Raw genomic sequence first — 14817 nt, 5'->3', positions numbered from 1 at the left:
TATTTCGTCATTCACTAAACATTTCATGGTAACTGGCCATGGAGGTGAAAAACTGACTATCATAGATGACAGTTCATCTAATGACAGCTCATCCCACCACATTATATAAACTGAACAAAATGCACAATACCATGAAAACGGACAGTTTGTGACTGTAAATGAACAGCGCTAGATATAATGTAATTGACCTTCTGACAGATACAGTTGTAGGTTAGTCTTACTATATCATTCACTTCAACAGGCCATAACACTTCAATTAAAGGTGCACTGTTTCTCAGATGTCCAACAACATGCTAAATCATATAATTTGGAGAAATCACATAACAATAATGTTATGAGTCATAAATTATTCAAATATAAAGACCAGTTTTCTATTACTCAGCTACTCTCAACTCAGTTTTGTACAGATACTTTTCAACATATTCATCAGTGACCTGTACACCACTATAAAAATTGCTACTCTAGTTCAATACACTAATGATTTACAATAATCTGTTCTGCCAAATCTCTCTCTGAAATCCAAGAGCTTTCACAGCAATCCTCTTCTTATAAACTGAGACAAGGCTAAATAATTTACAACTACATCTGAACACTAAAAAACTAAATTACTGCTCTTCACCCCAAAATACTTTTCACTATCATCTCTGCCCATGACAGAAAAAGTAAACCACACAAAATTACTGGGTGTCATCAGAGTTGTAACCGCCATGTATCATATGTGGTTAAAAAAAAAAATCAAAAACTAGGTGCACTATACAGAGTAAAAAAGTTATATCACTGACATAGCCAGAACATATATAGCCTCTACTTTTTTATTGCCATCTCCCCTCTATGCTGCTACAGTCATCACTAAACTTCAAATCTCACAAGTGTCCACACTTGAGCAATGCTATAATAAAATAGTCAAATTTACAGTAAACTACAGCAACGGAACACACCATTGCCTAGCCCTCAGAGAAATAAACTGGTTAGAACTACCATATTACCCAGCTTTCTCAGCTAACTACAATATACAGACTTCTCTATAATCCAGAAATGTGTCTAGCCCTTAATGACTTAATATAACATTGCTTACCCAAACAGAATTTTATGCTGTAGAGACACATCACTAAACACTATAACCAAATCATCTAATACTGCAGGGGAGTCTCTATATTCAGATAGTGTAGCTAAACTATAAAATAACATCCCACTATTACTAAAATCCATTCAGAATGCAAACCTATTTAAAACATAACTAAAACTTCACCTATCAAATCAATAGATCTGCTCCTGTACATCTCCGGGATGAATGCCACTGTTAATTCAAGCCTGCCATATTATCAAACCATTTCTCTTCTTTCAGAATCTTATATACCATAACATGTCTTCACCTAGGCCTGAATCATTTCAATAGAATCTCCCAGCTATGTTCATTATTTTGTGGCACTGCTCATATCCACCTCTACACCGCTGTAACAAAAAGATGAAAATATACTTGGCAATAACCTTTTATTAACTGTATAAAGGAAGTCTGATATTAAAAAGTGAAGAAAAATCCAGAGGAGACAAATAAAAACAAACAGAAGAAGAAGCTGATGCTTATTTTTTAAAGCCTGTCTTTTATTGGACAACAAATTTACTTTGAATATATATTGAATATATATATATATATATTATTATAGCTATATATATATATATATATATATATATATATATATATATATATATATACATATACATATATATATATATATATATATATGATTGTCTTTAAACCTGCTTTACATCTCACCATTGAACTACAAGATCAACATTTTCTGCCCTACCTAGTTCTTTCCCTCACTTCAATTTCTTTGAATTTCTAAGTATTAATCGTATGCTCTAACATTTGTCTGATAAAGCCACTAATATATCTCTTCAAAGCACAATATTCAACATCTATTAATATATAAGCATCTTTTATACTGTAATAGCAGACTCTGCTTTCATATAAAGGTAATCTAATAAACAAATGTATGTGTAATTGTTATTTTTTTTTTATTTTACATTTATTTACTGGGAAAGTCCAACTGGACACAGGTCCATTTTCAACGGAGGCCCAGGGAGAAAAGCTCCAAAAAATGCAACACATAAGAAAAATTTCAGCACACAATAGAGTAGAAATTAAAACACAAAAAAAAATTTCAAAAACACATAAAATCAAAATTCAAATCACATGCATAATTTTAAGGTTAAAAACCTGCAATGTAGTAAACAGATAGATAATTTTTAATGATAAAAATATGCAATGTAGTAAAGATCTATCAGTGTATGGTAACTGTTTCTGGCAGCAGGTAATGGTTGCCAAGTATATAACAAATATGTCTTACTATACAGTAAATATCAACAGTAGTGACAGTCTTTGAGGTATGATCAGAATAACAGCCTTGCCAGGGGAACTGGTATAACATAATAGTATCCTCCTTACAGTGTAACAGGAGCATAGCCAGTTGGTTGAATAGTGGATTTTCAGGAGTTTTTTAAATTGTGTAGTAGAGCCATTAGAAGTTATGTGACTAGGTAGTATATTCCAGATTCTTGCAATAGTGCAACCAAAGAGAGACTTACCAGCATCATTCTTAGATTTGATGACCTTTACGAGGTTCTTGTTACTCAATCTTAAGGTTCTAGTAGTAGTGTAGGGTTGAATTAGATGCTGGAGTGCAGGGGTTTTATCAGGAAGGTAGTATAACTTGTATGCTACTGACAATTGACTGAGTAGCAGTAGTTGAGGCAGCTCAAGCCAGTTAAATTGCTTAAAGGATGGGACCTATATGAGGCCACTGTAGCGACCTTGGCAATCTTGTTATAACAAGATTCCATTTTGTTACATAATGTTCATAAGTGTGTACTAGGCTAATGGCCCTGGAGCCTTTACAAGCCTAGCCCATAGGATTACCCTGGCATCGTGCCACCCGACCTTAGTTTCCAGTGGCTCTGCCGAGTACAGCCACTGGAGTGATCCCGGGGTGAATTTTTTGTGTATTATTTTATGTTTGTTCAAGTATATTACTGAATGTATTTTCAAAAATGTTTATAATATGTTGGAGCTTTTCTCCCCGGACATCTGCTGAAAATGTTTTTTGACTAAACCTTGTCAGACAACCTCAGAAAACAAAATCAAAATACATAAATAAATCAATAAATTGATATATTCCTAATAATTTCTTATCAAGAAGACCTATGAGCCTCTAAGCACTTTCAAACGACTGGCTGTGCTGCAAACAACTTGTCCAGAAAAAAAGCAATAATTGCAAGTTTAAGTTACCAAAGCACCAATGTATGCCTAACATTCAGATGCTTATTACTACTTTTAATTTACCACTCATCTACTCTGCCCACATAAAAAGGGGAGTGTCACTGTATAAATACTACAGTAATTCAAAAATGTGTAGTACTCCAATTCTGGTTCAAGTGTTTAAAAATAAGTATTTAAGTTTTATTAGTATTCTAAGTGTTTTCTTGTGGTACCATAGTGTAGATCTGGCATTGTAGAGGTAAATGGTACTATTCAAAGTTATGTTTTCCATATTTTATATTTTACTAACAAAAAGCCGAAAATATACTTGGCAATACCCTTTTATTAACTGTATAAAGAAAGTTTGATATTAAAAAGTGAAGAAAAATCCAGAGGAGACAAATAAAAACAAACAGCAGAAGAAGCTGACACTTATTTTTAAAAGCCTCTCCTTTACTGGACAACACATTTAGGCATATTCAGCACTGACAATGCAGCACAAATGTCTTAAAGGCTTACCTGAACAAAATCCAATACCATTCCTGCCAATACCATGCCCAGTCCTGCTAGAAAGTATGGAAAAAGGACCTGCAAACCAATCTGGAAAGATGATTCTTCTTCATGTTTTGCCATAGCCACTTTCTCTTCAAGAGGCTTTTTGTATGAGACCACATGGACATCCTGTTCTCTGCTTCCAATTCTGTCATCATTATGTTTATTTTTGCCTTTTTCTGGCGCATGCTGTCTAGGTCGTACTCCGTTATCTGACCTGCCCTCTTTTTTCCTGTGTCGGACCTCTTCACCTTTCATTTTAGTCTTGTCAAAGATAAAGTTCTAAAAAGAGAAATGTATACGTCATGGATTTGCTCTCTGATACTGTACACAAACAATGAAATCTGTTAAACAGCACTTAGGAATGCAAGTAGACTGACTGCAACCTAACATTTAGGCTTTTATACAAGTTAACAAATAAATTAGCTTTAAGTTAGCTAACCATGTACACTGAAATCTTTTTTACTTTCTTTGCATCACATGGGCACATACAAATAACATGCATGCAGTAATGGAATCATAAACACACATGTGAAATGGAAGTATGCATTGTATTTTATATACAGTGACTCCCTCTTATCCAACCTCTCTAACTGGTCATCAAATTTCTGTTGTAGCCCTAGCAAAAGGCCACAGAAAAGAAAAACACTTCTGCTTCCTCTTGGCTAAATAATGACAAACATTTGAGTTTTAAACTTCATATTCATTAGAAAAATGCATACAAACACAAATCATGTTATTCTAGCTGATTTATAACCTATAAATGCTATTTTATATGCATTTTCTGATTAACCAGCCATTCTTTTATCCAGCCTAAGGTCTGGTCCCAGCGGGACCGGATAAGAAGGAGTCTACTGTACATGTTTGGAATGAAATGCAGCATAGTGCTTTAATACAATTTGTCTGCAGAGAAAAGATATGCAATATTTTGCTGTATTTTTCCTCATGACAGATTTTAAATTATTTTTAAAAGAGTGCCAGCCCCTAGTGAGTTACATAACTACCTCTTAACTATCAATATTTTGGAGGGAAACTAAATGTGAAATTATTATGAGAAGTTTTAACCTACTGGCATTTGAAAATCTGCCCTAATTTGAGGCTTTTCCCCTAATTTTGCCCTGTCCATAACTTCTTATGTAAAAGTTATGAGGTGTCTTTCTACCCTATTCACTTCCTTCCTCACTGTATTTGTTACCATTCACTCAGTTACTTCATTAATACATTGAACAGCATTACTTAATGTCTGTTCATGCATATTACTGAACATACATTTAAAAATGTTTAAAATGTTGATAGTTGTTGTGAAGCACCTACCAAGGGGAGAAAACGCTGAGAGAAGAAAGGAGCCACTATGAGATTTCAAGTATTTTCTTCTGATTTTTGTTTAAAATTACTGCTTTGCTGCCTACTTTTTGGCGTTTCCCGGCTTGCTAAAGTTGATATCTGTATTAGAAACAGCATTTAGAACACATCTAGAGCCTGTTTACTGCATTTCCTGTGTTGTACTTAATTTAAAATCAGTTTTCTTAAAATTGCATTTTACCTGACTCTGGCCTAGCACACAAGTGGGTCACTTATTGCACTGTTCTGACTATTTTGCTACTTGTGTATCTCTGCTATCTTTAAACTAAAACAAAACAAAAAAAAAATCTTGCTTTTTTCCCACTTTCTGAAATTTAAGAAAGTTCAGTTACAGATTTGCTGTTCTGAACTGTTTGTAAGTTTCTTGGAGGCCAGTGCTTGCTTGGGCTAAAGGGAAGTCGCTGTGTTCACACCAGTGGCAGTGGTTAACACTGAGCAGCCTGCCTGTCCCTGTAGGAGTGGTTACTGCCTGGAAGCTCTAGTTTTATTGGCCATTTTGGGTCAATTCCAAACTCCTTGATCTCTCTCTCTTAAAACCCTGCTGCCTCGTGGTTTTGGCATCTTTCCAGGCTTGATAGTTGTTGCTGAAGCACCTACCAAGGGGAGAAAACGCTGAGAGAAGAAAGGAGCCACTTTCGAGATTTTAAGTATTTTCTTCTGATTTTTTGTTTAAAATTACTGCTTTGCTGCCTACTTTTCGGCATTTTCCAGCTTGCTAAAGTTGATATCTGTATCAGAATCAGTATTTAGAACACATCTAGAGCCTGTTTACTGCATTTCCTGTGTTGCACCTAATTTAAAATCAGTTTTCTTAAAATTGCATTTTACCTGACTCTGGCCTAGCACTCAAGTGTGGGGTCATTTATTGCACTGTTCTGACTATTTTGCTACTTGTGTATCTCTGCTACCTTTAAACTAAAACAAACAAAAAAACAAAATCTTGCTTTTTTCCCACTTTCTGAAATTCAAGAAAGTTCAGTTACAGATTTGCTGTTCTGAACTGTTTGTAAGTTTCTTGGAGGCCAGTGCTTGCTTGGGCTAAAGGGAAGTTGCTGTGTTCACCAGTGGCAGTGGTTAACACTGAGCAGCCTGCCTGTCCCTGTAGGAGTGGTTACTGCCTGGAAGCTCTAGTTTTATTGGCCATTTTGGGTCAATTCCAAACTCCTTGATCTCTCTCTCTTAAAACCCTGCTGCCTCATGGTTTTGGCATCTTTCCAGGCTTGATAGTTGTTGCTGAAGCACCTACCAAGGGGAGAAAACGCTGAGAGAAGAAAGGAGCCACTTTTGAGATTTTAAGTATTTTCTTCTGATTTTTTGTTTAAAATTACTGCTTTGCTGCCTACTTTTCAGCGTTTTCCGGCTTGCTAAAGTTGATATCTGTATCAGAATCAGTATTTAGAACACACCTAGAGCCTGTTTACTGCATTTCCTGTGTTGCACCTAATTTAAAATCAGTTTTCTTAACATTGCATTTTACCTGACTCTGGCCTAGCACTCAAATGTGGGGTCATTTATTGCACTGTTCTGACTATTTTGCTACTTGTGTATCTCTGCTACCTTTAAACTAAAACAAACAAAAAAACAAAATCTTTCTTTTTTCCCATTTTCTGAAATTCAAGAAAGTTCAGTTACAGATTTGCTGTTCTGAACTGTTTGTAAGTTTATTGGAGGCCAGTGCTTGCTTGGGCTAAAGGGAAGTCTCTGTGTTCACCAGTGGCAGTGGTTAACACTGAGCAGCCTGCCTGTCCCTGTAGGAGTGGTTACTGCCTAGAAGCTGTAGTTTTATTGGCCATTTTGGGTCAATTCCAAACTCCTTGATCTCTCTGTCTTAAAACCCTGCAACTGTCTTTTTGCGCGGTCTTGCACACAGAGCAGCGTTGGGCAACGCCGCCTAAACAGGTTTAAATGATTCCCGGCTCCACAAAGTCTGCTCTTCACTTTTTCCATTAGAACTGCTCTAAATCTCAAAATAAGCACTCTATTTTCATTCTAAAGCCCTGCACTTGCTTGTATAAGTAATCTCATAGGTAAACACTAATAAACTTAAGCACTACATCCTCTTATACTCCTTTTAAGCACTTGCTCCCTATTGGTTCTTTCTGATCAGTCAATAAGTAGTTCCCTATATTATTCAGGCATGTCCAAAGGTCAGTTTCGGGTTTACTCTCCAGTCCAGCTGGTGAATCTGGGAATCTTGAGGCAATGTTACAACTGCCTTATGCATACAGACCACCCTCTCCTCCTCCCAACAAGCTCAAATATATGTGAGAGATGCAACTATATAGCCAAACTGGAGGCTAAGCTCTCTCAACCCAGTACTGGCACAGCCTGTCAGGATTAGAAGGTAACCACACACACCACAAATCCAGTCTCACATAGACCTATCGCATCAGCAAACCAAACACATAAACACACAAAAACATACTCGGAGGCTCTAAATAAAAATCTGCCTAAGCAGCAGAGACCTCCAAAGCAGACATCCAAGCAACCCCTACCACGAAACAATACCCACATAGCACATAGCTCACAAAGTCAGTGTGCCACACAGTCACAGCCCTTAAGGCTAAACAACACACCTAATACACTTGTAATAGGTGACTCTATTGTCAGACACACTGACGTCCCACTCACCAGGCTGAACAAGGAGAAGGTCACTGTAAGCTGCCTGTCGGGTGCCAAGATCCGCCACATAACACAAGCACTCATGTCACTCCAAAGCAAGTACAAATATGACTCCGTCATTGTCCATGCTGGTGTGAATGACCTGAGACATACCTCCCTGGACTACATGAAAAAAGACATAGAGGAGCTCTTTGATCATGCAGCCCAGACCGGTATGACCCTGACCCTTGAGTAGCATCTTACCCTCACCAAGAATGATGCCACAGTATAAAGACAAAATGATCAATTTTAACAATTGGCCAAAGTATTGGTGTCATTCAAAGGGGATCCAGTGTCTGTCAGCCTGGGATGACATGCTCGATAAGCCAAGTTGCTTCGCTAGGGATGGCTTGCACCTGTCACCCCTGGGTTTTTGAATACTGGCAAAGGCTCTTGCCTCCCCCATAGTGCCTTTTTTAGGCAAGGCTCAAAAAACAAACCCACCTCCATAGACAACACAAAGAAAAAAAAATCTAAGGGTAATGCTGCTCAATGCCAGAAGTCTAAACCTCAAGATGCACGCACTCAAGACTCTCCTCAGTATGGAGAATATCGATATCTGTGCAGTAACAGAAACCTGGTTCAAAGCTCCCGAGAGCACCCCAGCACTAACAGGTTATACTTCATACCATGCTTTCTGGCCACAAACCTCGGACCGAACCACAAAAGGAAGGGGAGTATCCATATTTATCAAAGATACACACACCTCCAGGTTAGTGGTACTGCACGAAGCATCGGAGACCATCCATGTGCAACTAACAGTGGGCAAAACTGCCTTTCAGTTTGTAGCCTGCTACAGACCACCCTCCCAAACACAGGAACCTCACTCGGCTTTCCTGAGAACACTGAAGAATATGAAGGTCTCTCCAAACACCATTATATTGGGTGACTTCAACTACCCAAACATTGACTGGGAAAACTACTCAAGCCCAAACACCCTCGCCGAACGGTTCCTAGAATTTATAAACTCAAATGCTATAGAACAACTGGTTACCACTCCCACAAGAGGGGAAAACATATTGGATCTGGTCATCACCAACATGGGGTCTCTATGTTCCACACCAGAGGTATACCCCTCATTGGTAAGATCAGACCATAAACTAGTCTCACTGGGCATCCATATTCCATCCCCACCCCTAGCCAAGGAAACCACGGTGAAGAACTTCTCAAAAGCAAACTTCACACTTCTCAAAACTGAGGTGGAATCCTTCAAAGCCCCCGGGCCAGTGGAAAATATGGCCCAAAATGCAGAATCCTTTACAAAAGCATTCTATGGACATCTACAGAAATGCATGGCGCATGCTATCCCAAATAAAACCAAGACTCACTCCTCCAAAGGCGGGAGACCTGTCTGGTGGACACCGGCCATAAATAAGCTATACAACAGAAGGAGAAAGATACTACATGATAGAGTAAAATCCCAAAAAGGGAAGGCGTCTCTGATCAGTACTAGCAAGAAACTACGATCCCTCATAAAATCATCTAAGGCCAGCTTCGAAAGAAAAATTGCACAAGACACTAAAAATAATCACAAGGCCTTCTTTAGTTATGTCAGAAACCTGGGAGGCAACTCCCAGATATGCTCTGAGTTAGTGCAAAATGACAAAAAATACACTGAACCCACAGACATTGCCAACATCCTGGCAGAAAGGTTCATTGCAAACTTCTCCCCCCTTCCCCCCAAAAGAGCAAATGTCTATCCCAACAGAGTGTAGCCTTCCTGAGATCACAGATGCACAGGTGAGAGCTGCCCTCTCCAAAGCAAAAAACACAGCATCAATGGGACCAGATGGTGTCCCGGGATGCTTCTTACACGAGCTCCAAGAAGAACTAAACCCTCATATAAAGTCACTGTTCAATCTCAGCCTTACTACAGTATATGTACCCAAGGAATGGTGTACAGCAACAGTGGTCCCACTCCACAAAGGCGGTGCCACAACAGACCCCAGAAACTATCGCCCTATAAGCCTGACTAGCCTGGTCTGCAAAGCTATGGAGCGTATCATCATGGAAATCATAAACAAAGACATTGGGAACCTCTAGACACTGGATCCTACCCAATTCGGCTTTGTTAAGGGCAGATCTTGCCTCTTGAACCTGGTCGACTTCTTTGAAACAGTTACCAAAGCCATAGATGAAGGGAAGGTAGTCCACACAGCCTACCTGGACCCCGCAAAAGCCTTCGACACAATACCCCACTTGGGCATCATAAATAAGCTCACCAGCTTAAATATCAACCCCTATGTCACAAGATGGGTTGCAAACTGGCTCAGGGATAGCACCCACATGGTCAGAATAACAGGTGCCATGTCAGACTCTAAACCAGTTACAAGTGGCGTCCCACAAGGCTCAGTCCTGGGACCTCTCTTGTTCGGTATATATTTCTCCGAGGTACAGGCTAATACAGGTGGACTATGGCTGACCAAGTTCGCAGATGACTGCAAACTGGGTGTCGTAATCGACTCTCTGGCTGACACAAGCATCCTCCAAAAGGGTCTCACAGAGACGGATAACTGGTGCCACAGCCATGGCCTTAAGCTAAATGCCAAAAAGTGCATAGTCATCCCCTTTGGGAAAAACAAAGTGCCCACAAATTACCACATAGGTGGTAATCCATTAAGTACGGAAGAAGTAATTAGGGACTTGGGGACCCAAGTAGATCGTAATCTCTCCTTTGACAATCACGTTGCCAAAGTGGTTAGAAAGACCTTCTATATAGCCCACCTTATCATGAAAGGATTCGCATCTAGATCAAGAAAGGTCATTGTGCCCCTCTACTCATCACTTATCAGGCCCATAATTGAATACAATGCCCCATTTGGGATGTACCTTACCCGACACCTGCAGCAACTGTAAAGACCCCAAAAGTACCTCACCAAGAGGATCAAGGGGCTCAAACAGATGCCCTATGCAGTTCGGCTAAAGAAACTCCAGCTCTACTCAGTTGCGTACCGCCTACTCAGAGGCGATCTGTGTCTGACATATAAAACCATGTCCAACCCAGAATTAATGGACATGCTTCACCTCAGGAAATCCAAATCCCTTAGAGCTACACGCTCCAGGGACTTGAACTTCAGCACAGAAATAAATAGGACATGCTGGAGGGACAGATTCATATCCCAGAGGCTCCCCTCACTCTGGAACAAAATCCCAATCCATGTCAGGCAGAGCCCCTCACTGACCCTCTTCAAGAGAAATCTTGACAAGTGGATGGGAGATCGTAAGTTTACCCCTGGGATCTCTTCTGTGTCCCTGCTTGACAGAGGTACAGTAAACTAACCTTAAAAGGGCTACCTTCTGTGACCTACTATACAGAGGCACAGTCAACTAATCTAAAAGGGTGGCGAAAGCCAAACACACTCTGGCTAGGCTTATAAATGCCCTAGGGCAGATAGCCTAGTATCAACCTATGAACCTACGAACCTATAATATACTGGATTTTTGACTAAACCCAGTCGGACAACAGTCATTAGTATGTAGTGATTAGATGATAATATCAACAGATTGGGTAGCTCAGAAGTAAACAAAAGACAACCACTATTCTTAGATTGTGCCTTATTAGTCACAACTCCAATTAACTAAACAAGTAAAACTAAATACAATAAAGTATGCAAACAGAAGGTAACTATATTTCATTGTAAGGTGTCTCTGAGCACTTAGGTGCTTCATTCAATTTTCTAGGGTATTCTCACTTAATGTTTTGATCAGATGCATTAGTATATTGTTCACCGATCCTTCTAGCTATTGTACAGTGACATTCATATTAATTCAGTGTTTCACAATGAAAAAGTATAGTAGAGTAAAGTATGCACCACAGATGTACTAAATGGACCATTTTGTGCTCCTTTTTAGCTCCTTGCCAGTTGTATTTGGAAAATTATATCCTATACTGGACATTACATCTCTCTGCCACTGACCACATGTGCCAGTAAAAACAGCATATGCCTGAAAGTTCCCCCCTTTCTGAATTAGTTGTGTAAAACAGGACAATACACAGAATACTGCTATATTGTAATGGCATTCCAGGAATATTATACTGGGGTTGGGAGGGTGGCCTAATGGTTAAGGTGTTTGCCTTACAAACACAAGGTGCAGGGTTTGAGTCTCACAAGGGATAATTGGCTAGGCTTACAATAGCTCGCAAGGGCACTTAGCCTAATACTAATCTGTGAATCTGTGAATAAACTAAATCAAGCTGTGCCAAAAATACACTGAACAAACCAAATTATGTTTATCTGTGGGGGACAAAGCCAATATTCCCTTGTGAAGAACCATCTCCCTTATCCCTACACATCCAACATTACTGCATCTTCAAGAGAAAAACACTTGGGTTGTGCCAGTGTAGGACTGTTTTCAAATTAAGAGCTTTTTTGATAGCTTTAAATTATGCTTTGTCATACCATCCCTATAAGTTTTATAAGACTGTCCTGTTGCCTTGCTATGTATGCTGTACCATTTTGCAAGGACTCTATGGACTCTGAGCTCATAATACAGATCTTCTGGGACATTAAAAAAAAGAGAGATTTTTAGACCACAAAGTGGGCCCAGTAGGAAGTATTTACTGCAACCACCCTTCTCACAAAGATCAGCTGGTATACTGACTACCTTAGATAGCTGTGCTTCCTTAATTTGTTAGAGTCCTGCACTGGGTGTCACCAAATGGCTGCATTCCCTAGCAGTAGTAACAAGTGAAGAACTAGAATATAATTCCTTTTACGTATGTTTTGCCAGCGCATGCTATTTCTGGATTATGGTTCCTATATATATAATGTTTTAGGACATGTCAGACCAGCTAGCTGTGTCACAAATATCTTCACCTGGCATGGCTGCTATGTTGTAAATGTCTTGGGACGGTATACATTTAAATAATCTCATTGAGCTAATGACTGCTTTGGTGGAAGGGCCTTTAACTATGTCCATTCATTATCAGTCAAGTTAAAGTTATTATGAGGGGAAAAATTACAGTCTGTTAAACAGTTTAAGATGATTTGGTAGTTATTTAGCTTCAAATGGTTTTCAGAGAAAAAAGGTAAGATATGATTTTCTAGACTATTTTTGCAGTTTAAGTTATATCTTAGTAGTTGTACAGTCAACATGCATGTGTAGGTTTGGATATTTTCCTGAACCGTAATACTGTGTAACAAATACTGAAAATTGAATATACTGATTCATAATATGACTAGTATTACTTTGCGCAAGAAACAAATTACTTGTTCACAGAGAAAGTTTGATTTTCAAACCATTACTAATGGCTGTCTATACAGTAAGGCCTGTAACTCATGCATCCTCTTCCTACAGACCTACATGGAATATTAAGTATACAAAAATAGTAGTTCATGTTTACCATTAATCATGCAATTTAAGCTGATCTGTGTGGACCACAGATTCCCCTTAAAGACTGACCATAAATTACAAGAACAAGACTTTAGCGCTCACCTTACAGCTGCCTGCACTCTCTCAAATCCTCTGACTCCTGCTGTCAGGCTACTTTATTACAGGGTTGCTGTTTCCACAGACTGAATACTCACTATATGTAATTTCTGCTCTTCTGTTGCAAGTATTTCCAAACTACAAATGCTGTTTAATAAACTCTACTGATTTAGTTTTATTTTATTTTCTACCAGACACAAATGTGTATCTGACCTCAAACCATAGGTTGGGTCTCCCTCCCTCTAAAATTGGATGACTTCTTATATTTCTTACATCTGTGCATTGCATTTTCTCTTGAATATCTAAACTTCTTTACTTGAACTTTTGTTCCATTTCTTCCCATTTTTACACCTGCGTTTCTTGGCAGCTCATACTAGAAATCTCAGATCTTCCTCTCACTCTGTTACCAAATTCTTTCTGTATTCCTTAGAATAAGCTTCCTTCTGCTTGCAAAAGCATTCTCCTTCCTGGTACCTGGAGTGCAGTGTGAACTGCCACCTCATACTAGGTTTGCAATAAATCTCACAGCATTTACCAAATTCAGTTGGTGATTTTGTTTTGTATTCATTCTTCAGGACTCGTTAAATTACTAAGTAAACAAATGCATGCATATGGAGATGATGACTTTAAAGATTAAGATTTTGGTGTAACATATCTGACATTTGCAGAGTGAAATAAGGAAAATAGGAATGTAATCTTAACTTGAAATTCAAATCCCATGTTTAAGGATCTGCTTGTATTGAAAGACATATATAAAGTACAAAGGTTCATAGGTAAGTATTAGGCTAGCTGCCCTCATGGGTCAATTTAAGCCTACACAGAACCAAAATGAAGCCAGCAACCAAAATGGATCCAATAAAAAAGATTTAATGTTAAATAAACATCAAAAAAGCTCACAGACCGGTTTCGGCTGGCAAAAAAAGCACAGCCTTCTTCAGTGACAAAAAACACAGAGTCAATTAATTCAACTTAAATAGTGCTTCAACAAATCCCATTGGTTCAATTAAAAATATTCATTTAATCCAGGTGAAAAAAGAGCACCTAGTCTGGTAATCCATTTCTTTTCTTTTGTATCTAACATTGAGTGCCATCCTGTTTTGTTAAATTTAATACCCTTAATCACATCAATCACCATAAAAGAGAAATTAGCAGTGTGATGTTTTAAAGTATGTTTGTACAATGCATTATTTATTTTCTTATTTTTGATATTGCTCATATCTTCAGATATACGTAGTCTTAAAGGACGAGATGTTTGACCAACATAGAAAGAGCTGCAATTACATGTTGCTAAATAAATGAGCCATTCGCTGCTACAATTTGCAAAAAATGAAATATCATAGACCTTTGAGCAATTCCTGCTAGAAAATTCCTTGGATTTGACAATTTTACAACAGTTACTACAATGACCACAGGGAAAACACCCCACCAAAGGTTCCCCTGTAATAGTTGTTTGTGAAAATTGTCCAGCACTGGCATGATGTGTATGTTTATAATGATTAAAACATGAGGCTAAATTCCTGCCCTTGCGAAATGAGAATAAACATTTGTCAGGT

General features: G+C 38.5%; 1 protein-coding gene across 2 annotated transcripts in view; it reads right to left on the bottom strand.

Annotated features, from left to right (window-relative positions):
• SLC41A3 (solute carrier family 41 member 3) overlaps positions 1 to 14817 on the bottom strand; it is a 1429505-nt gene that overhangs the window by 1310798 nt on the left and 103890 nt on the right. For both annotated transcript variants that reach the window (XM_044078408.1, XM_044078407.1), the window contains exon 2: positions 3779 to 4093. In XM_044078408.1, the coding sequence (XP_043934343.1) occupies positions 3779 to 4069 (291 nt within the window). In that variant the 5' untranslated portion in view covers positions 4070 to 4093. The remainder of the gene's footprint in view (positions 1 to 3778; positions 4094 to 14817) is intronic.

This window comes from Protopterus annectens, chromosome 7.part0, assembly GCF_019279795.1.
Source record: "Protopterus annectens isolate FY-2018-M chromosome 7.part0, PAN1.0, whole genome shotgun sequence".
Classification (NCBI taxonomy): Eukaryota; Metazoa; Chordata; order Ceratodontiformes; family Protopteridae; genus Protopterus; species Protopterus annectens.
The sequence above is the reverse complement of the archived record's forward strand: the minus strand, read 5'-3'. Positions and strand labels throughout refer to the sequence as shown.